At 42.9% G+C, this 23,640-nt stretch overlaps 1 protein-coding gene across 6 annotated transcripts; it reads left to right on the top strand.

Annotated features, from left to right (window-relative positions):
• The first annotated feature begins 246 nt into the window (after positions 1-246).
• Positions 247-22,226, top strand: LPAR3 (lysophosphatidic acid receptor 3). Of its 6 annotated transcripts, none has more exons than XM_033516326.1 (5): positions 247-1,678; positions 2,372-2,466; positions 8,852-9,320; positions 11,715-12,472; positions 18,987-22,226. In XM_033516326.1, the coding sequence occupies exons 4-5, from the start codon at positions 11,737-11,739 to the stop codon at positions 19,334-19,336; spliced, it is 1,086 nt and encodes a 361-aa protein (XP_033372217.1). In that variant the 5' UTR covers positions 247-1,678; positions 2,372-2,466; positions 8,852-9,320; positions 11,715-11,736; the 3' UTR covers positions 19,337-22,226. The 6 variants fall into 6 exon arrangements, with proteins under 6 accessions (XP_033372217.1, XP_033372220.1, XP_018863248.1 ...); XM_033516329.1 differs by having other exon boundaries at positions 8,852-9,073; XM_019007703.2 differs by having other exon boundaries at positions 8,852-9,035.
• The last annotated feature ends 1,414 nt before the right edge of the window (positions 22,227-23,640 follow it).

The raw sequence follows: 23,640 nt of genomic DNA on the forward strand, positions 1-23,640 counted from the left end.
CTCTTGTATATCATTTTAACACAAACCACTTATAGGTCACAGTCTTTCCTTTAACAGCTTTACTAAAAAGCACTTTGTTTTCCTTTTCTCTTTTTTGACTTTTCTATTATACCTACAATATTGATTTGTACTGTGTCCAGATTAAACTTACTGCTTTAGATATAGTTAAATACTTTTTTGCATGGTTGGAAACTTTCATGGTAAGAATTATCTGAAGGCTACAGGAAAGTTTGTTGTTTTTTTTTTTTTTTTTGTAGTATTATACTGTAGTATTGACATGATCCAGAGGACAAATTCAGGCAAAAACCAGTGCTATAGAATTATATTTCAAGCACATATTAATTGGAAGAAAGTAAGTAGCAAGTGTCACAGTTGGTTTGTTCAGGTGACTTTCTAGCTGTCTTTGGGATGGTCAGCAATGAAGACAGTACTTTCCCCATGCCTCTTCATAAACTTTTTTCAGTGAGAAGAGAGGACTTTGGGGAACTTCAAAGCACTTCCAGGACAGTAGTGCATAAATGTTAACCAGGTATTTCTGAAAACTTTCAGGAGTACTGACAGTTCCTGGGGTGGGTGTACTATTATATTAGATGCTCCACTTTTGTCTCTCCGCTATTTGCTCTCTAAAAAAAACACTCTTCAGTAGATTATGTCAGTGTTTTGGCCAGGACTTGATGTGTTCCTAACTACTAATGGTGTTCTCTGCAGGTTCTGGCTTTTTAGTGTTTCAAATGGCAAAGGCAATTCAAAATGCTGCCCTGGTGAGTGGCAGCTTTTTTATTTTTTCCCCTTTTAAAAATTGTTCATTCTAACCTCCTGCTTAGTGTTTACCTTTGTAACAATTAAACTTTTGTTGTTGTTGAAAGTGAATGCCATTTTGCCTTGCTTAGGCTGCAGCTAGGTGTATAGAACAGATTTTTTGGTGTCAGGATTTTTATGCATCCAGGCTCTGCACATTTTAATGCTTCTATTGCTGAAATGTATTTGGGACAGTGAATTTTTTCCCATCCCTGCCTATGCAATGTGTTACTGTGGCCTAATCTCACTACAGCTTGTGAGAACTTTTTATTATATATATATTATATATAAATTGCTACCACTAACCAAGCCACTGTGCTTTTAGCAAAGTTTTTCTGTAATTGTCTTTTCATCAATTACGTGATCTAGAACAACAGAGCATTACTGTCTAACACTGTCAATAGAAGAGTCAACTTTTATCCTGGTGTTAATCTGCAGAACTTGTGTAGGGAAATTTGGTCTTTTGGTGTATTTTGTGTATATTTTGGTGGTTTTGGTGTATGCTCTGGGGCTCTGGATAACCCAAAAACTTTTCTGTAGACTGCAGAAGGATCAGCATTAACTGATTGCTAAGGTGCCCCTGTCCCTTAGAATGTGCAATCTATTTTGATATGTACAAGATGATGGTGTCTTCTGAATTTGCTTCTATTTTACTGGTTAGCTTTCTGGAGTGCCTCTTTCTAAATCAAACAGTTCCATCATGTCTGAAAATGAACTGTGTTTTTCTTACTGCTCTTCCCTCTGCCAGTACTTAAATCTTGGGCTAGAGACTGGAACCTAGCAAAAGCAGATACTGAAGCATGTGTGTGGATAACTAGTGGTGTGATGTATGAAACAGGCTCATCATCATCTCCAGAGATGTCTCTCTTCCCTGCAGCAGGTGAGGTGCCTCCCCTACCCCTGACACAGAGCCATGGGGCAGGAGCGGAGGCTCCTCATTACAGCTCCAACTCTTTCTTAATGTCACCTGCCAAAACCATTGCTCAGATAAATACATGTTGGTGAGAGAACCCCTCAGGGAATGAGGGACAGCATTATCAACAAAAGGAATGCAGGGAATACTTAATAATTCTTAACTATTTTTAAGACTTAATTTCTGTAATGGAATCATAAAGCTTTCTTGTCCAGTATTGATTTTTTTTTTTATGGTTTAAATAATATTAAATTCTTGCTAGCTAGACTGCTGCTTCAGCCCTACCATATTAGAGCAGGTCACTAATGTGCTGTAGAAACCAATTTTTATCTTCACCATGTGGTGTTCTTTTTTTTTTTTCCCCCCTCTTGGAAAAAAAGATAAGAGAAACGTGCTGAAGGCTATTACTGGCTCTCTATTCCACAGAGGTGAAACTTTACAGGAAATCTGGCATATGTTGACTCTGAATTCTGCACATTAACACAGATTTGATCACAGTTGCTGACTGATAGGTGGTCCCACTCCAGCTGCTAAAGAGGTGGTGCACAGTATTGGAAGCAGAACTGGAGCATAAACTTTTGCAAAGTGCATTGAAAAGGGGCTGTTGCCTTTCATAGTCTTGTTCTCTGGGAATAAGAGGCTTTTGTTAATTGCTTATAGGACTTAACAAAAGGAGGATAGAAATGGATGAGACAGTGTATTAGAAAGACATGGACAGGAAGAAAGAGAAGAAAATTTCCTGAGCCATCTTCAAGGTGAGCATTCAAGTGAGGGGAACAGGGTCAATAAGAATCGGCTCTTATTCTGAGGTGGGGTTTTTTTTGTTGTTGTTTTGGTGCTTTTTCTTATTTTTTTTTGTTAAAAAGAATTGGAATGGAGTCTGTTTGGCATTTCATATATAGTGTTAATGTGCAAGGCTGTACCTAGGCTTTTAACACCCTAAGTTTTATGCTGTAATTGTTACCAGGATTTCTGAGAAGTGGGGCAGGGATCTTCCGCTGAGATTTTCTTTTGTCAGCTCTTCAGCTGTGAGCAGACCCGTGCCTAGGTCTGCACTATGGGGACATATACCTGGCCTCTGTAAGCGGTTCAGGTAGGCTGCAGTGGCTCAGATCCATTTGATCACAGGCTTCAGAAAGATTTGGTTTTGTACTACCATCTACTTTTGAGTTTGACTTGTCTTTGATTGCAAAGCTGTGTGTGCTCAGTCCTGCCCCTTGGAGGTGCCATGAGCCGCCAAGTTTCCGTATCACACTGTTGGGTGTGAAGTGGTTCTTGTTTGCTTTTTACACCGTTTCACAGAACAGCTACGTGTGGTGCTCTAACTGTCTGTACCCGCCGGATCTATTCGCAGAAGTTATTGCAATTTTATCTGGCTTTTTGCATTTGTTTCCTAATCTATGAATGATGATGGACTTCTTATGGGCTTTTCGGGCAGCACAGCCCTTTAGACTTGTGCAGCTTTCGTCCGGGGGTCCCGCTAGCGTTCTCCACAGCCGCCTGTGCCGGGGGCGAGGCAAACCTTGGCCCTGGGCTGGAAACAAAGCCCTGGGCGAGCTCTCCCGTTCGCGGGGCGCGGCGGGGAGCGGGGAGCGGGGCGGGCTGGAGCGGAGAGCGGGGCGGGCTGGAGCGGATAGCGGGGCGGGCCGGGGGCAGGTGCGGGGCGGGGAGCGGAGAGCGGGGCGGGCTGGGGCGGGCGGGCCCGCTCTGGCGGCGGCGCTGGCGCTGCTCGGCTCCGCGCCGGGGCTGCCGGTGAGTGGGGCCGGGGCGGGCAGGCTGAGCCCCTGCCACCTACTGCGGGCACGGCTCGGTGAAGGGGGCAGCGGTGGGAACCCTGTTACGGCGGGCTGGACGAGCTCCGGGAGGAATGCGCCTTTCCTCCTGGAGTCGGGCTGACAAAACTTTTTGCGGTTCAGTGAAAGTCTTTGCGGTGGTGCCGGAGCCCCGGGCCGTGGCGGTGAGCGGCGCACAGCGCAGCCCGAGCCCGGAGGGGCAGCGGCGGGGCTGCCGCTCGGTCCCGGAGAGACGGCGCGGGGTGTGCGGACACGGACGCGCACGTACAGACACATACACGTGAGTTTCCATACATTCGGGACTCCCTTTGCACAGCCCTGGCTGTGCCGGCAGCTGGTAGGGACTGCGGGCGCCGGCAAAGGGTCTGCTGTTAAGTGGCTTTTTTTAATACGGTGTTATCTTAATCTATGCAATACACCGAAAAAACACACTGCGATTATTTTGCATAATAAGTTCTTTCCCTTAAGGAAACAAAGTCGAGGCGGGGGGTGAGGGAAAGGAAGCAGTTTTGTACCCTTGTATTTCCAGAGAACATGTACGTAGGTTTGCTCTCCTATCTGTGATACTAGTCTAGAAAAAGACATTTCTTGTTATAGACTGGTAAGCTGCATTGCTGTAGCTTTATTCTTTAAGCTGTACTGAGTGTGGTTTGTTGCCTATTCTTACGGCCTTCTAAAAGGTGCAGTAGAAAGCACAACTCAATTCCAATTGTAGAGTGAAAAATCTGATTTCACTAAGCTTATCTCTGTACTGAAAATTAAACTAAGAGCAAACAAGCCAATCAAACAGTCCCACAAACCAAATCTGCATAACCAGTACAGGAGCAGCAGTTCTTACCCCCATGCGAAGCTGAGAGATGTATTTAGCTTTTTTTTCAGATTTCTAGGTGAAAGTTTCAGGCAAGTTAGACTGGCTGTGTCCTTATCCTCCTGTGCTGCACTGACCATTAACCATTTAGGAATGTCTTCCAGCTTAGGCTTTATGCTATCAGATGATAAAATAAAGTCTCTGAAGTATATGATTTGAAATCTTAGAGAACATATTTTTCTTGACTTGTTTAAATCAGGAGTGGTGTGATTTAAGTCCTCATCAGTATATGGTGAAAATAAATTATAAAAGTTGTTTGGGACTGTGCTGAAATAGTCTGTATCCACATTCTGTAGGTTTTGTGAAAAGAAGCTGATTTGTTGAATAGTGAAAGGGAGCTGGTAGGGACCAGTGAGAGGATCTGGAAGTCCTGCAGAAACAGGAAACTTACTTTAGAAGCAGAACAGGTATTTTCTTCTAGGCATGTTTCACAATGTATAGGCTATTTGAATGACTTTTAAATACTTTAAATGCTGTGTCTGTTTCCGCATTATAGGATGACCTGCCAGCTTCTTCCAGAACCACACTTAAAGGAGACTAAATGAAGGCTTTGCAGCAAAGTTTTTAGTTTGAACTCCATATATAGATCTAGTAAACCATAATTTCAGAAAGTCTTAAATTACCAAAGTCTGAAGTCTAAACTTGTGGTAACTAGTGAGTTACTTGCTATCTGCCCCTAACAAATTTCTGCAATGTATCAGAGCTTTCAGAAGCAATTTAGTGCAGTAGAGCTAAAGGGATTTCAGGAGCTGGAGCCTGAGCTTTGTAATACCTTGGTGGAGGTGCCTCTGTAGCTCTGTTTCCCAGTTCAACTACCACTGTCAGTCTGGAAGAGGAACAGCACTGTCACTTACATGCACAGGGTGACACTTGTGTGCCCTGACAGTGATTTTTAAGCCTTTTATCAGACTGTGTGTACAGAGTGCTGTGGTTCATGGCTGGCAGTACAACTTCCTCTCTCTGCAACTTTAAATATTTAGTCTTGAGGTTCTACATTTTCAGTATGTTTAATACTTTTCTTGTGGCTCTATATTTGTACCATATAGCATTGGTCTTTTATGCAGGATGTATGATAAATAAAAACCTTAAATGTTTCCACTACGGGTACTTAAAAGCTGCCAAAGGATCATCTTCATTTCTTTTGCCCCACTCCCTTCCTAGTCCAAAAGATGACACCACAGAAATGGACTATTACTGGAAATAACCAGAATCATGGTGAAAGTATGAGTGCTGCTGTAATTTCCATAAGTTAACATTACGTAGGTGAAACAGGTTCGGAGAGAAAATGAATGTGGCACTTTGCTCTCCTTAGTCTAAAGTGTACTGAAGACCAAGGTAATGAGATTATGCTGCTTGGGAGTGATTGATTTGAGTTCAGCCAGTTATCTGAACTTGGAGATACTTCAGGTAAAGAAAAAAAATAGAGCCAAACACAACCACAAGTAGATTCCCTTACAAATAAGCAAATTCTCTGGTTGAAAAACTTACTCATTTGGCCTCATAGTTTTTTAGTCATAACTTTTTTTTTTTTTTTTCAATTTGTAAAGGTGCATTTTAAAAATGTTTTTGAAAAATTACATTCTCAGGTCCTTGAAGTGTACCATGTACCATGCTGTTTCAAGTACAGGTAGTGCCTGCACAACTTCTTTAATAAACAAAATGTAAAACAGTCGCATTTCTGAGATAATTTGTCTCTGTAAAACCTTTTAAATGAATGTTGGCTTCAATTACATCCTCTAGTAGTAACAGATAAAAAAAACTTTAGATATATTTGTATGCATAATTTTGTGTTCTCTGTGTGCTTCCTTTCAGTTTGTTTCTCTAAATTATTTAGATCATAATATCAATAAACTATTAAAGACAATGAAAAGTGAACCAGAGCACTTACCTCACAAAACTCTTCCTTAGAGTTACATATTAACATTTTTGGCTTCTGCTTTGTTACACACCCTTTTCTGCACTGGCATTTCTTTCTAAGCTGAGGTAAGCTGGATGGGTTTCTTGGGTTACCGTGCAATCATTCAGTTGTGTTTTCCTCTGTGGCCATACATGTAGCAGGGTGTGGAGGGGAACAAGGAACCAGTTCCCACTCTGGACTGCCACTGCTGGTATGTATAGCTTTGGCTGCCCAGCACCCTGGCTTCCTTCTGCCTGTGCCTTCCTCTGGGGAGCAGGGTGAGAGAGCTTTTCAGTAATGGGAAAAACAAAGGCAGCAGTGGTGGTTTATCCAGAAGAAGAGGACGGGACAGAGGGTGTCTGTGTCTGCCTGTGGCACAGGGTGCAGGCAGGGAAATGCAGTGCTGCAGGGAGCCCTGGGCAGGGGCTGCACAGGCTGCAAGCCTCCAGATACTGCTTTTGTGGTGCCCTCTCAAGAACCATCTGCTGCTTGTAGGGCAAATTCAAAAAGCCAAAGGACTATGTGCAAGTAGGCAATTGCTGCTGCTATTTCTCTGCAGTGACAGTCTGAATGTGAAGAGAGTATTTCAAGTGACTCTCTTCCTTGTTCTGCCACCTGTGCCTGTGATCAGTGTGATAAACTCAGCTTTCTGCAGAGAAACTTCTGTCATAAGTTTCAAAACGTCTTGGAGATCTGTATTTAATACCTATTCTTTGCTAATGGAGAAGGGGAGGCGGGAGGCAAAGTGCTCAGGCAGAGCTGGCAGCCTGCCTGCTTTGCAGGCTGAGCCTGGGCACAGCTTGCTCCTCTGCGTTGTCTCACAGACCTGCCCGGACTGTACTGGCTTTGTCATCTCTCCTGTTCCAGAATGTATCATTTTGGGTGTTAAACTGCCCTGAAATTCTGCACAAAAATTCCTGTTCCAGCTCAGGAAAACCAGCAGTAAACCAGGATGGTGTTCTGCCTGGGCAAACACCCTTCCGTCTCCCCTACACTGACTTTCTGCCCTGCTAAAGGGCTTCACCACTATCATCCTCCTTTTAGGCTCAGTTTTTCTCTGAGGACCTTTCAGTCCATCTCTAAAGCTGGCTTGAACCCTCTCACAGTAGCTGTCTGTGCCAACCCAGGCCTGTCTGCTCCCTCCCTCCCTCCCTCTCACATTTATACAGAAACAGCAGCCATCAAAGTCCCCCAAATTGACGCCAGCCCTTCAATAAAGTTGTAGCCAATGTATTGAAACATCCTGGTTTTTAATGGACAGGGAAGAGGCAGAAAACCATGGGGGTGTGCCATGAACCACATTAGGGCATGCCGACTAAATTTTATAATGACTTTATCATTAAAATACTATTTGTGTTTTCCTTCAGAACTGTTAATATTAATAATGCTCATTAATAATGAGTAACTCCACTTAGAGCTGATTTAATTTTTAATCAAAATTACTTAAAGTTAATTTTAATCCTAGTTTCAATCAGAAAAATCCTTGACTTCAATAACTGATATTTAATTTCATTATAAATATACAGATTTTTTGTGAATTTATTGAAGCAAGCAGGATTCCAGTTGAATAACAACCCTTAAAGCATGCTAGCTTGCAACTAGCCAAACTTTTTGTTGAAAACATTATCTAAGTGAGGTTTTATTTCACTATATCCTTTATTCAGGTAGCTAGTGTAATATTTTCCTACGTATTAATGCAACTTCTTGACTTTTATTTGAAGAACATATTCTGACTTGGTAGGAGTTATACTTTCATAGAGGAATTTATAATCAATTAAAATATACAAACGGTCATTAAGACAAATAAAGTTCAAGATGTTATGTATTGGGAAGAATTCTTAAAGTGTGCCTTTGTGTTTGAACAGTTTAACTAAAATCCCAAATCCTCTGAGATTTTGTGGAAGAGAGGATTTTTCCCACTCAAGAGAAAAATCTTGAATGTTTACTCAAGAGTAGTAGAGGAAAATGGAGCTCATAGTCCATCAGTTCATGACCTTTGTGGCCACTGTTGGTTGAAATAAGGTAATTAAATAGAGATGAGGAAAAGAACCTTTTAGACAAGGATATGCTTTTGGCACTTGACAAGATTTGATGTATTTGCCAGCAGGTGAAAGAGCATGCTGTTAGCTCAGCTTACCTGTAGAATATGCAATATGTTATAACTGCTGGAGGTCTGCATGGTGGGATAGGAAACACCAAGTGCTGTAGAACAAGTGCATAGAGATTGTTGGCTGTCCTTTCTCATAAAAAAACCCAAGAACTACCAATTTTGGGAGGGCCAATTGCAAAGCAAAATAAGGCAATTCTTAAAGTGAGTAGCACAAGTGGAGAGCTCTCTGCTGCAGACTCTGGATGACTCTCTTGCCTTTTTAAGTGTGGACTGGCAAGTTTAGCTGTTTTTCTACTAACTTGGAACAATATTTTGCCTGAATACTCAAATTCTCGTTTACTTAATAAACAGATCTGAAATATGTAATATTTAAGGATTACTTTTAATGAAGGGCTATATTTAAGGGCTATTTTTTTTCTTCTTAAGTTTAAATCTGCCCTGATTAAGATAAGCATCTCTGATTTGGTTGCAGAAAAGAAGACCTGGAGAAGAAAGTTCTGCCAGGACATGTGACATGCCAGGAACTATGCGATATCCTATCCTACATCTGGTGCCTGGTGTGGACTGGGGCAGGACCACAGAGGATTCAGCTGCATAGCTCTGTGTACAGCTCCCCTGAGACCAGGCTGATTCTGCTGGGAGGACTTCAGAAAGAGGTGTGAAGAAAACCACTGCCTGCAAGGCCCCTGGTGTTGTAAGTGCTTTTTGCACACAGGCTGGTGCAGACAGCCAAGTGCTGCATCTCTGCTTTGGAGGACTGGGGTGTAAATTAGCTCCAGTTCAGCTTCTGCATTGGTGCAGCTTCCATTTGGAAATCTCCAGAGTCTGCCCTGTGACTCTGAGACCTCAGCTGGATGCTTTTCTACTCCTTCTCATCTTACCTCAACACCTCAAGACATCTCTTTCAAAATCATTTGTCATTTGAGCTCTGCTGTGTGACAGTAAGTGTTTGTAGTGTAATTATTTCAGTAGAGAATTATGGATGTGTGAATGTTTTTTTTTTCTTTAGTTACTACTTCAAATAAGATGCAAAAAGCATCTGCAGATTTCTTTACTCTTTGTCACTGCAAGCAAAGGATTCATCTGTTGAGATGATTACACAGTAAGATACAACATGTTCAGAAAACCTTCCCTGTAATTTTCACAGTTTTGTTTTTTGTTTTTTTTTTTACCCTGCCATTCTTGCCCAAAATGCTGCTTCTATTTGCAGGCATTTGGGCTGTTCTGTAAAAGCTTAATGTCAAGCTTAGTAGGTCCTTTGCTGCCTTGATGTGTTAGAGCAGAGGCTTCTCTGCTGGCAGGGTTCCCAGCACTCGGCTACTTGAGTAGCTGTTGTCTGCAGCTCCTCAGGGACTTCTGGTCACTTACAGACTGAATTTGATTTTGAGTAATTCCTAGGTGAGAATGGGGAATGTACTGACTGCCCAGCTCCCCCTTGTTGCCGTGAACAGGGAGCAGTGGGTGTTGAATTCCAGTTGACTCATTGCAGTGCATCTGTATTGCTGAGGCTTTTTTATTTTTAGATAGAGGGATGCTCTGTAATATTTCAGCACAAGGGATGATTTACTTGTTTCCTTCCACTTCTTGTCCTTAAGTAGTTGTTCTTAGTTCTGACTATGTGCTTAAATTTGATGCTTTAAGTAATTTAGTCTTTTGTAAAAAAAGTGGCTGCCCAAGTTCTTGAGGGCAATAAAATGGACAACAATGTCAAGTGGCTTGCTTTCATGTTGACTACTTAGGTGGGAATTAAGAAAAATCAAGGAAAAAAGGCTAAGGAGCTAGTTCAGAAGAATGGAATATTAAAAAAGAGAAATTTCTTGAAAATACTAACTATGGAATAGTGTAATTTTATTTAAAATTTATACTGTAAATTTTGCACGAAATAACACAGGTAGCATAACATAAATGGACTGTTTTAGTTTAAAGCTTGGAAGGAACCTTTAATATAACACTGATGCATTAACCAGCCTGTCGGGGATTGTTTCATTTGCTTCCCGGTCCCTGGGGAGATGAGATTTAACTGCAAAATAGCCACAGGGTAATAACAGACTAAGTGAACCTGATGTTTATCTGTCAACAATTTTAGCTGCAGAGGTGGAAAGCCTATACTTTTTTAAATTTTTCTGCCTGTAACCACTTTTTCTAGGTTTTTTGTTGGTTGCCACTGTGGTTAATATTTTGTGCCATGGCAGTGTTCCTGGGTTTTGCTAAAACTGTAAAATATCTATTAATGAATTGTTTAAACCCTTCTTCAGATACTGACAGTGAATGTGTGATGATCAGACACAAATTCTCCCTTCTGTGCTGTAAGACCCTGCATGGGGTCCAGCAGTCATGAGTAATTGCTGTCAGATCTGCTGTGTAAATTAGTCCAGGTTCAGTCTGGTTCATAAAAAGCAGTAAAATGGCCAAGGCAGCTGACACTGGCCTCTCCAGAGTAGCAGAAGTGTGATGTAATCTGGAACTTGGGCTCCCTCTCCATCATCAGGTTTAATAGCCCTGTGTCCAAAATAGTGCTGAGTGGGTATGAGAAATAAACCCCAGCACTACTGCTGTTCCTGGGGCTTGCTTTAACCTGTGGTTGGGTAGGGAACTGGATTTTAGTTTTAAAGATAACTGGGCTGTGTGGTGCTCACAAGTCTGGGTTGAGAACGCAGTAAAATAATTCCTGGCTTTAGGATAGTCAAATATCTAGAAAATATTTTTCTCTTTTCAGCACATTTACTTAAGTCCTCTGGTAGTAAATAAAAGATATGAGTTCAGAATATATATACATGTAGTATCTTCTGTGCATACATTTTTTACATTTATTAATATATAATTGGAAAACCAAAAAGTATTTTGTCTGTAATGGGCCTTTTATTGCTTAGCCAGTAAAATGGAAGAGTTACGAGTTATGCTTCCTTATCCCAAGTGGCTACACTGAGAAATGGAAATAATGATGGGGCTGTGGCTCAAACATGGGATTTCATAGCAAGAATGGCTTGGCTGTTGCTCAGATTTTCTCCATGACCTCCAGAAAGTAATTTTCTTAACTTCCACTTTGTTGCCTGTACAGTATGACTGCTAGTGCAAAAGAACTGTGGTGGAATTTTTGAAGTAGGAAAATCTTTCAGAATTCCTGATTCATCCGAGCATCATGCACTGTGGTCCTCCAGAATATCTTCTGCATAAACGCTATACAGTTTGAATTTTTATTTAAGGCCTCCATATACACACTCTCTTGTGCCTCTGGCACAGCCCCTTGTCCCCCAAAAACAAAGGTATGGTGATTGAAGCGAGGACTATTAGCTGATTGTTAATCTTCTTGCTTTTTTCCCCTCCACCCTTCCTAGGATGCAGGGGCTTTAATCCAGGATGAATGAATGCTACTATGACAAGCGCATGGACTTCTTTTATAACAGGACAAAGACGGACACAGCGGATGAGTGGACAGGACCACAGCTCATTGGTGTTCTGTGCTTTGGGACGTTCTTCTGCCTCTTCATTTTCATTTCAAATTCATTGGTCATAGCAGCTGTGGTGAAGAACAAGAGGTTTCATTTTCCCTTTTACTATCTTCTGGCCAACTTAGCAGCTGCAGACTTTTTTGCTGGAATCGCCTATGTCTTCTTGATGTTCAACACGGGCCCGGTGTCTAAGACACTGACAGTTAACCGCTGGTTTCTGCGTCAGGGTCTCCTGGACACCAGCCTGACAGCGTCCCTGGTGAACCTGCTCGTCATCGCTGTGGAGCGCCACATGTCCATCATGCGGATGAAGATCCACAGTAATCTCACCAAGAAGAGAGTCACCTTCTTAATTACATCAATTTGGGCCATTGCTATTTTCATGGGTGCTGTTCCGACGTTGGGTTGGAACTGTCTCTGTGACATTACTGTCTGCTCATCCCTGGCACCCATTTACAGCAGAAGTTACCTGGTGTTCTGGAGCGTCTTAAACCTGGTTGTCTTCTTTATTATGGTGGTGGTTTACATAAGAATCTACATGTACGTCCAGAGGAAAACCAACGTCTTGTCGTCACACACTAGTGGGTCCATTAGCCGGAGGAGAACCCCTGTGAAGCTTATGAAGACTGTCATGACTGTCTTGGGTAAGAGGCTACAAACCATGGTGGGCGAGGCTAGCAGTGCCAGTGAATTGGTTTGTGTTGGTTTGGTTTAATTTTCATTTGAAACAAACCAACAAAAAACTCCACAAAAATTGCTCAGCCCTCCTAACACAAAAAAAACCTCACTGAACTTGTAAGTGCTGGAGGCATGTGGATTTCTGTGTGCTTTAGACAGTGAAATAGCTGTTGCACTATGCAGAAACATGAGATAGAGGACTGGTCAACACACAGAAGAAAAGTATAGCTGCCTTGTTACAAAGCAAAAACTGTGAAGGTAAAGGGTTTTAAGGGTTTTGGCTTTTTTTTTTTTTAAGCAGAAAGATACAAAACCACTTTGGAGAAAGGTTTGTGAAGGTTTATAATTACCCATTAGAACATTTTCAAAATAATTTTTTTTAATATTTGCACCAGGCCATGAGCACTAATGTTGATTGTTGATCGTTTTCTTTGCATGTCTTCCTCTTGGCTGTTTCCTGGACATAGAAACTTCTTCCCCCTGGAAATGCACCTTCCCTAGGGAAAGGAGAGAATGGCTTGTGGGTCTGCGATTATGATAGGGGTTTGATTTTCAAGGGAAGGGTTCACCTTCATTCTGTGGATATTGAATGGTGCAAAATACTTTTAGATAATGATGGTACAGTCTAGCCTTAGATCTCTAAATCATAACATGAGATTTGCCCTGGCTTCTACCTTAAAGTCGCTGTTGATACTTAAGCAGCTTGGATCACTTTATCAGGGAATTGTGATGTAGTGCACATTAAATTGGAGATGAACTGAGCAGGTGACTGATCCTTGGAACAAATACTAGCTGTAGCAGTCAATTTTCCACAGAATTACTTGAATCTGAACAAGATGCACCCTGGAAACCAGATATAATGTGAGCAGGGCTCCAGGTGGAACTGGGGGTACACTGAGACATTTTGGAGTTGGGCTCAGGTGGTGGTGGAGGACTCTAAACCTACAAATACGGCTTTACTGCTCTAACAGCTGTTCAAAGGTTGGATGAGCCAATGTAGCAAAGCTGGAGCTTCTGAGAAAGCTGGTGGTCATGTATACCTGGGCCACAGTTGTGTCATACTGCAGCGTGGTAGTATTAAAGAGCTCTGGGAGAAAAGTGTAATTTTTCATGGAGGTAGGACTTAAAAGGGTAGGAAGTTCAAGTTGAGGACACTTTCTTCCCCTTGCAGTTTTTGTATGCTGTTTGCACAGTCTGGTATCTGATTTTTTTATTTTTTTCCTGAAATAATAGTGCTGAGCTACATAACACCTTTGTCCGCCAAATGATGTCTTAAAGAGCTTCAGAAGCTGAATTCCATTAAACTTCACAGTGCCTGACCTTGTGAAAGAAAGTAGACTGATAGTTCAAGCATGTACAAGGCTCTCACTTTTACTTCTGTGCCTTCTGGAGTTGACATGTCCACTGCCAGAGCCTTTTCTTTGTATATCCTTGCCCAGCTGTTCTTTTGAGAGTCAGTTTGGTGGTTGTTCCTGCCCCCTGCCCTTGACTTGCAAGAACAAGGTTGATCTTTTGCCCCGCCTAAGCTCTTGTGCAGTGAAACCTAAACCATACACCTGGAAGGACAAAATCCCTGCAGGTCAGCTCTGAATTGCTCCAGATATGATCCTATCCTAATGCATAGGGATGAGTAGCCTGTAGTTAAGTGCTGCATTGGAAAGAGACAGAAAACAGCACTTTTAAAAAGTGGTTCTCAGAGCATTTCTATTGAAGGCAGAACTGCACCCTGCAGCCAGTGTGGGACTTGGAGGGACAGGGATGCCATTTGCTCATCCCTTATGGTCCTTTAGCCTGTGGCAAGCCTTCAGTGTTCTCTGTGACAGTGCTGCTGTGTGGAAATAAACCCCATTTAAAATCTCATTTCGAACTTGATTATTTCTTTTACTAGGGAGTGAGGCCTTTGGACTATGGGTTGCTTTGATGTTCAGCATCAGCTTCCTCTTACTCACAGCATAAGGCTTTCCAGCCATGAAATTGAGCTATAATTGAGGCAGAACATTTAATGTTATTGTGTGCTGGGCCAGGAAAATTTAACTTAGCCTGAGTGCTACTTTAGAGATCATAATTTTGTATATTTGCTTGTCAGTCAGAAACAAAACCGAAAGAGAGCCTGCTTCCAAAGAAGTTAAATTAAGTGCTGGTTTTGCTGGGTGTACAGTCTACTTCAAGCTCATGGGTGAAAGGAAATGTATCTTGGCATATAAGTTATAACTTCATATCAGTTATCCAGATTTTGACTGAGGGCTTTTTATTACCATTTATTTTCAAGAATGCAGACTTATTTTTTTAAACAGTTTGAAATGTGCTCTCCTGCCCAAGTCATTCAAGCACTGTGTGCAAAATATATTAAAAACCAAATAGCTTGTTTTCTGGACTTTATCACAGGAGTCACCAAGTGACCAAAGTGATTGCTCCAAAATTCTGCTTATAACCACTGATGCAAGAGCCTGGAGCTATATGCTGCTCGTGGGTTTTGCCCAAAGCAGTTATTTTTAATTTTTTTTCCAAAACATCTGAAAATGCTTTTGGAGTACATGCCTGATATAAATTTAATTAAAAGCCCATTCCAAGATGCTGTGCTGGATAAAGCATAATAAACCCCAACATTTTTGTTCATGTGCTCTGCTGGTTTCATGGGAGATTCAGGACAAAATCCTTCTCCTGTGCTGCTGTGTGGAAGGAGGATGTGTGTGGCTGGGTACTGCTGGCATGCTGCTCCTCCCAGCTTCCTCTGCTCCCTCCTTGGGAAGGCTGGGCTGTGGCTGGCTGCCCTTCCAGCAAAACATCCCTGTCCTCTCTGGGTGTTCTCCTGTGGCCCTGCAGGATTTGAGAGTTGGGGGAATTGAGATTTTAGTGTCATTTCATGGATTCCTGATGACAACAGCTTCAGGTGGCTTTTTGCACCTTCACTTAGGCTCAGAGGGTCCCTGCCAGAGGCTGGGAGTCAGGTCCCTGTCATCTGCATATTCCTGCCATAACTCCCAAAATAACTCATCATGGCATGGGAGTGAGGCTTTCCCTTTGACATGCTGAACCACAGGGAGTTACCTAGTTGAATCTGGAAGATGTGAAACCAAGAAAAATGGGCTAAAATCCTCTTGGGCTGATCTTGTGGCATAATCCCAGCTCAGTTTGTGACTGTAGCTTTGAAGAAGAGTGGCTGCAGGTGCGTGGGTGTGTGATTTTCAGGTGGTTGTGTATGTGGTAGCTCCTCTGAACCTGGCAGCAAGATTCCTGCTGAAATAACAGCTTTGGGGTGGACGATTTTCAGTTTCAGTGAATTTATAGTTTAATTGGTAACTTGCTGTTTTAACTTGGTTGCACATGTGGCATTGGCAGCTGGAACCTCCTGCACTCTTTTTTTCTTGATGTTGGCATGCTCAGGGACAGCCTTGGTGTGCAGGAGTTTATGAAATGATGCTGTTGAAGCATCAGTAGTGTTTCCAGATCCACAGAAATTAATTTTTAAACAGAAATGATGTAATCTACAAGAAATATCATGGTTAAAGCTAATGGAAAATCCTCAAAGTAACCTTGAGGCATTGTGACACCTGATCTCCCATAATCTGGTGGAAAGACTCCGAGTTGTTCTATGTGGCAGCCAGGCTGTATTTCATGTCACTTTTGTGAATTTTAAAGAGTCCCAGAAGTTATTTTTGGAGTATGGCATTTTGTCAGGGAGGGGAAGCTCCTATGGGATAAATATTCTGCAAACAAGAAAACTGCCGAAGGGCTGAGACTAAGGTATATTTTTATGCTTAACCATGGTTCCCTCTGAAACTCAGTGGTAAAAATAACAGAATCTGAGCAAGGCTGTGAGTCTGAGACGTGCCTCACTTTCATCTCTGTGGTGCTAAGAGCAAAATGTGTTTTTGATGGAGTCAAAGCAGCAGCCCTGAGAAAGCATTATCCTGTAATTTGGGCACTGTCACTGCATTGCCCCGTCCTTGTTTTCAGTTGTGGGAAATGTGTGGAGACATCCCTTTGGGTCTTTTATCTTCCCTTACTTTTGCAGCTGAAACCTTTTAGGGTTTTTTTGTATAGATAGACAGGGCTACATCCTGCAAGCTCATGGACTACTCCTGCCTGCAATCTTTGGTTCTGTTTGATTGACAGATTTCAGTGTCTTTTGCTAATGTGCCTTTAGGGGTGTCTCTTTCCTGCTGACTTCCATAAAAGCATGGCTGTACCTTACACACTTTTTGCAACAAGTGGTCAAAATGCTTTCAGCATCTGTTCTCAGGAAGGTTTGTTACCATCTCAGTTTCTGCATGGGGCTGGTGGATTGGCAGCTGTGCCAGTGACCCTTGGTAGGTAGTGAAAGCTCTGTGTCCAAATACTTGCTGAGACACTTAACTAGGCACAGTATTGTCTGGGTGGTTGAGTTACTTGTTAAAATTGAATTGCTGGTGAACCCCAGGACAGCAAATCTGTGCAGTGTTTTCTCCATTGTAGATGATAAGAGAGAGCTGGTGCCCTGCTCACAACTGCTTACTCAACATGCAGGAGCCAAACCAGTGTGTGGTACAGAGACTGAGCAGGGGAAACAAGTGTTGTGGTAGCAGCCTGCAGCTCCCAGTGCCAGTGGGCAATGGAGGAATGTTACTGATGTTAACCAGTATCTCAAAACTAACACCATGAAATTAGTACTTAGCATCACAAAAATCTTGGTACAGCAGAGTAGAAAATTCAGTTTCTGAAGACAGTGGTCTCTTGCCTTTCTGTTCAGTATTGCCTAGAATATTGCCTAGAACAGAATAAATCAGATGAATTTTGTCTGTAGTCCAGGAGCACAAGGTTGCAGCAAGATCCACAGCACCTCATCCCGGATACATTTTTCACACAAATCCACTTGGCATGGCATTGCAGCCTGCCTGCCATATGGGCAATGTCCACTCCAGTCCTCAATGGGGAGAAGTGTCAGAGCTGCTGCCACCAGCCCGTGTGTGCAGCAGAGTGTGCTGGGGTGCCCGAGGTGCTGCTGAGCACTGCCTGCTCCTGCTGTGATCCCTCCCACTGCTGGCTTCCACAGCTTGGATATGGGAGTACCAGCAGCTTTTAAAAGATGAGGTGGACTTGCTTGTTCTACCAAAATTGTTGAACAGAAATTCATATCCCCAGAGAGCTTTTAGGCATGTAGATGCTATTATTTGTTGAATTATTTTTTCTCCAAGCTCCAAAATGGGGAAATTCTGCTGTGATAAGTGATTGGAATTTCCTTGGTACATTGTTCAAACTGTGACTGCTGGGCAGAGTTGTAATTTTCTATTTCTGTATGTCAGACAGCAATTGTGGCTTGTGCTAAGTTAGTATTATCATGCATATGGCTACTCCTTCCCTGGGCTCTGGGCAGGGGATCATGGGGTGCAGCGCAGTGGGGAGACCAAGGGGCAGATGGGGCACTCCAGGGCCCCTCTCCAGCTTGTGGCTGAGGCTGCACTTGGTAGCAGTGTTACCCTCCTCACCCTCACTTATGGTGTGGGTGTGCAGGAACATGGAAAGGTGAAAATTCAATGTTGAACTGCCTTCTAAGCTGTGGTTTTAATGTTTTCTTTGTGCTGTGTTCAGTCTGTCTAAGATCTCTTCTCCTTTATTCTCCCTTTAATTTTTTTTTGCCTCTCTTGCAGAATTTTCTATTCCTCCACCACTACTATGCATTTACTTCCTCATACTTTTTGTGGTTTGGTTTTGGATTTTTTTTCCCACCCCTTCATTTCTTTGCTTTTACAGCTACATCCTTCACTTCACCTTCACCAACTCACCTATTTGTTTTCTCCTCTCTTTTCCTGTGTAACTAATTTTTTTTCCCTGCAGCCAAATTACTGTGTCTCAGCATGCAGAGCCTGGCAGGGAGCAGTGGAAGGAGGTGGGCTCAGCTCTGACCAGGATGCTCACAGTGCTTGTGGGTTGTAGGCAGTGGCGTGCGTCCTACACCAGCTGTGGGTTTCCCACCCAGGACATGTTTAAATTATGTCATACCTGTCTTATTAATAAGCACTGCAGAGTCAGCTGTAGGGTGGCTGGAGACTCGTCTCTTTGGATCATGTTATGGCAGCGGTGGAAGTGAACCACCTGATATCTTCTCCTCCAGTACAGGAGAGAGATGAACAGAGGAAGTGTGTTCAAGCACCAGTTCTCTGCTTTTAAATGCTCCAGAGCTCTTGTTTATTTATCAGCATGGATAAATCACTGTTGTGATGACCTTTTCCCACGTGTGTTTGAGTTGATGCTGTCAGCAGCTCAGATTCTTGCTCCCTGCAGTCATCTGAGAGCTGCTCTGCCTCCTGCTCAGGGCTTGGCAGAAGAGCTGTAGCAGATACAATCTTGCTGCTATCATTAGCATTTTGTCCACTCCTGCTTTTCTCATTTTTGCGTAGATTTTTGACAAACTCAGTAATCTTGTAAGATGTTAAACACTCCAGAATCCTAGAAGCTTGAAGTCAGATTTGTTTTTCATTTTATTGTCTCCTATATTTCTAGGTGCCTTTGTTGTCTGCTGGACCCCTGGCCTGGTCGTCTTACTGCTTGATGGCCTGAACTGTACTGACTGTGGGATTCAGAATGTTAAAAGGTGGTTTCTTCTCCTGGCCCTGTTGAACTCTGTCATGAATCCAATAATTTATTCATACAAAGATGATGAGATGTGGGCTACCATGAAAAGGATGATTTGCTGCTCCTCTGAGGATAAGAGCCAGGAGAGACGCTCATCTCGGATCCCCTCAACAGTTCTCTGCAGGAGCACGGATATCTCGGGCCACTACCTTGAAGATGGCATTATTCAAGGGACAATTTGTGGAAAAGGAGATCTTGGTGACAAAGGAAACTCCTGAGCTATGCAAGGGACTGACTTGGCTGGAAAAGCAGAGGGGGAAGGGAGAGGTTTTGTAAGAGGAGATTGACTGGCAAAGCTAGTAAACAATATATCCACTTTGTTCCAGAGCCTCAACTCCAGTGTTAACAAAAGTTCTTATAAATAATTGCCTGATGGAAAAACACTTTGTAATGAAGAAAACTTTCTGTGCTGCCATCCTTTTTGTCTTTCAAGTACATGAAATTGTTTCTTCATGTGAATGGAATAAATACCTCTCAGAGACTTCTTGTGCATGGAAACAAAATGTAAGCAATATGGAGAGACCCTCCTTAAGCTCCTGCAGAGAGAAGAAACCTGCCTGACTCTGCAGGTTTGGCATTCATTGAGTATTTATGCTTTGATTAGTTTCTGTGCATCTTGAGGAGGATGACAGGCTTGGTTGGACAGAGTTGTGACCTGTTTTCTTGGTTTGTGAAGTTCATGAAACAGTTCATGCTTACCTCTTCTCTTCCTCCTTATCTTGCTTTCAAAATAAGGTAGTTTGATAGTTTACTAAAACTATGCCAGAAACCTGGCTGTGATGAGAGACCCAGACCAGGCATCAGTGTGTGTGGGTTTGTCTGACCATGGATTGTCAGGATCTGAGAGTACAGAAAGCACAAAAGCCATTATTTCTTCCATAGTGGGGTGAATGCTTCCAGAAAAGACAATGCACTCTCTGCTGCTGTTGTGTAGGCAGGCATTGAGGGTGGATTAACAGAAAAGCTCATTTCTTCCTTCCCTAGATAACATCAAATGGGTGTGCTCACTCCTCTTTACCTGCTATGCCACTGAGAGAAATGAGATCCAAAGCTCTGGTTTACAAAGGAACTTTTAAGGGAAGTTTAAATACCCATTTGTCCAGGTTCAATCAAGCTATTTCAAATAGAAATTAATTTATGGGCAAAAAAAGCCTGAAATCAATTTAAGCCCCTACCATAGTACAGTATGCATTGATTGTTGGACCTTGTCTGGACCACATTTCTCCTCCAATTTGCAAACCGATCTTACTGGAACAGGTACTTGAGGAAGAGCCCATGGAACAGCGAGTGATGGAGGGCTTTCAGCATAGTGACTGATCAAATCTAGTGCTGGTGCAGCCACAGCCCAAACAGCTGCAGTTCTGGCTTATGCACTATGCTCTAACAAGAGAGTCCAGCAATACAAAGCTCTAGGGTAAAGTTCTTATTTTTAAAATTTCAAATTAAAAACTGGATTGTAGATTTCTCAGTAGTCTAAAAAGCTGGTTCGTGCTGTCTGGTTTCAAAGGCAGTGAACTCCCTGTTGCCATTTTAACTTCAAGGGGAGTTTCCTGTGTTGTCTCCTAGAGAAAGTCTGATCCCTGGTATTAAGGCAAGTGACCACAGCCAGAGGTCACTTTGAAAAGTTTTGGAAGATTTGGCCACTTGGAATTACCAGAGAACAACACCAAGAGCCAACACCAAGGACATATTTTATGAAGCTGAAAGATAAAGCTGAGCTGCAGTTTGGCCAAATTCTTCCTTTGGTGCCACTTGCATGTGGATATCTGGACTGTGTTGGTCAAAACAGAACCAGCCCTTGGCTCAAAGGCTGAGCAAGGGGTTTGCACTGGGAGACTTAATAGCAGCCCTTAGCATATCTTACAAGCACAACAAGGCCCTGTTCAGAGAGCTGTCCTGTAACATGCATTATCTTGTAGGGATGTGGCCCAGTATTCAAGGTAGATGGTGTATTTGAGTAATGCTAAAAATGTTTACACGTTTTTTGCTATTATAATGCAATTTTTTTGTGCAAATACTACTTCACTGCTTTGGTGTTCTGAAAAGCGTGTAAAGTGGTGCTTTGTAGGGGCAGTGGTGTGGTGGGTTGAGCCTGGCTGGAGACCAGGTGTCCACCAAAGCTGCTCCATCACTTCTCTCCTCAGCTGGACAGGGGAGAGAAAATAAAACAAAAGGCTCATGGGTCAAGATACGGACAAGGAGAGATTGATCACCAATTCTAGACTTGACTTGGAGAAAAATTAAGTTATTACCAATCACATCAGGGTAGCATAATGGGAAATAAACCCAGATCTTAATACTTTCCTCTCATCCTCCGTTTTTCCTGGGCTTAGCTTTATTCCTAATTTTCTCTATCTCCATTCCGTAGTGGTGCCAGGGGGACAGGGAATGTGATTGGTTCATCAGTCATTGCCACTCCTTCCTCATAGTGAGGTTTCCTCACACTCTTCCCTCTCCTTTGTGGGGTCCCTCCCACAGGAGACAGTTCTCAAATTTCTCCAACAGCATGGGTCTCCCATGGAGTCACTCGCCAGCAAACCTGCTCCAGCATGGGCTTTCCATGTGCTCACAGCCTCCTTTGGGCATTTGTCTTCTCCAGTCTGGGATCCTCCACAGGCTGCAGGTAGATCTTTGCTCCACCATGGGCCTCCACTGGCTGCAGGGGAAGCTCAGCTCTGGCGCCTGGAGCACCTGCTGCCCACCTTGGTGTTGTCACAGTTATTTCTCTCACACATTCTCACTCTCCTCTTCTGCTGCAGTCACACAGGTTTTGTTTCATCCGTCTTAAGTACCTTGTCCCAGGTCCCTGCCACTGTTGCTGATGGACTCACTTTTGGACAGGGGTGGGTCTGTCCTGGAGCCAGCTGGCATTGGCTCTGTCAGACATAGGGAAGTCTCTGGTGTCTTCTCACAAAATCCACCCCTGTACCCCCTGCCCCATGCTGCTACGAAAACCTTGCCCTGCAAACCTGCCCGTGGTTGCCTTGCAAAGGCACAGCATGCAAGCACCCCTGTCCCCACTGCTACTGCAGCACACAGTTTGTCTGAACTAGGCTGGAGCTCTGTATACAAACCTAATAGAAAATAAAATGGTACTTCAAAATGAAAGTCTTGTTTTGCTTCCTGTTTGAATGGTGATTGAGCAATGATGGGGAAATGTTGTTTCATGGTACTGTGGGTCCAGAGTAGGGATGGGGGTTCTTTTAATAAATTTTTTCTATTTACTAGCAATACTAGCCAGTGTATTGCTTGGTTGAATCAGGCCCTGAAGAGAGTTTGGATAAAGATCTTGAGCATCTGCAGCAGGGGAAAAACTTTAGGTCTTTCCTGCAGAGCTTGGGACTTGGGATGCAGAATAACTACCTGTGGATGATATTTCCAGGTAAGCAGGAAAAGGTGACTTCTGTGAAGGTAAAGGAGTATTTTTTTACAGCACCTCATCCAGTGGACTCCTGGTCTGGATTAAGGTGTTACCAATCATTCTTCTACAAGTAAGTGTGAGGGTTTGAGGTCTCTTATTCTTTCTATTCTCTAATTTAAAAAAAAAAAAAAAAAAAAAAAGAAGAAGAAAAAGCCCCCCAGAAGTCTTCAACAGAACAAACCCCAAAGACCTGCAAATTGGTGCTTGGAGAATTTGCACTGACATGTCCTTTGTTGCTGCAGGATGCTTTCCTTGGAGCTTCTACCTCATGGTCTGCTGCTATAAATTGCAATGTGACATGACTGGAACAGGAAACTGATCTTGCATCAAACTTTCCTATGAACTGCTACAGCACAGGCTGTGTAATGTTTCCAGCATCAAACTGTCTAAACATCTACCTACTCACAGAGCAGGGAATTCCTTATTAACTCCATAAACATTTGTCAGAATAGTTTGTCTCAAGGAAACCATTAAAGCACTATTTATACTTGACTAGAAAAAAAAATAATTAAAACAACGAAGGGCAGTTGGTGAAGGCAAGTTCTGAGGGGTTCCCTTGTTCCCTTTTTCACTAATATCCCAAAATATCCATATCAGTTGACTTTGCATGTGCCTGCTCCAATTTATACACATCAGTGTACGTTCTGCTGGGGAAGGCTTCAGGGTGAACACTCACAGAAACTCCAGGACATCAGTTCATAGGAGGCAGAGGAAGGAAAGGGAAGAGTTACCATTAAGTCAGATAGTTATGAGATTGTGCATGTTCCTGGTGGTGCTGGAGGTCTTTCTGCATCTGAGAGCCTTGAGAGCTGCTGTATTGCAGTCAGTAGCAAAGAGATACTTCTAAGACAACATTTTCATAGCAATTATGGTTTGAAAACCTTTGTGATATTCTCCTTTTCTCTCTCCAGCTGTTCCCAAACCAAAGTTGCTTTTCCAGTTGATCACTGGGTGCAGGAAGAAATGCTCCATGGCTTTTCCCAGGGCAAAGATGTATGGTCTGTCCTCTGTGATTTGCTCTCCCATAAAGCCTGTGTGGTCACGATCATTAGAGATGCTTTTCAGACAACTATTATTAAAGCTGGGAACAATGAGGTTTTA

This window comes from Parus major, chromosome 8 (genome assembly GCF_001522545.3).
Source record: "Parus major isolate Abel chromosome 8, Parus_major1.1, whole genome shotgun sequence".
NCBI lineage: Eukaryota > Metazoa > Chordata > Aves > Passeriformes > Paridae > Parus > Parus major.

Coding starts and splice junctions, on each gene's coding strand:
- LPAR3 (XM_033516326.1), top strand. CDS start 11,737: ATGAATGAATGCTACTATGACAAGCGCATGGACTTCTTTTATAACAGG. Junction 12,473..18,986: donor GACTGTCATGACTGTCTTGG/GTAAGAGGCTAC, acceptor CTATATTTCTAG/GTGCCTTTGTTGTCTGCTGG.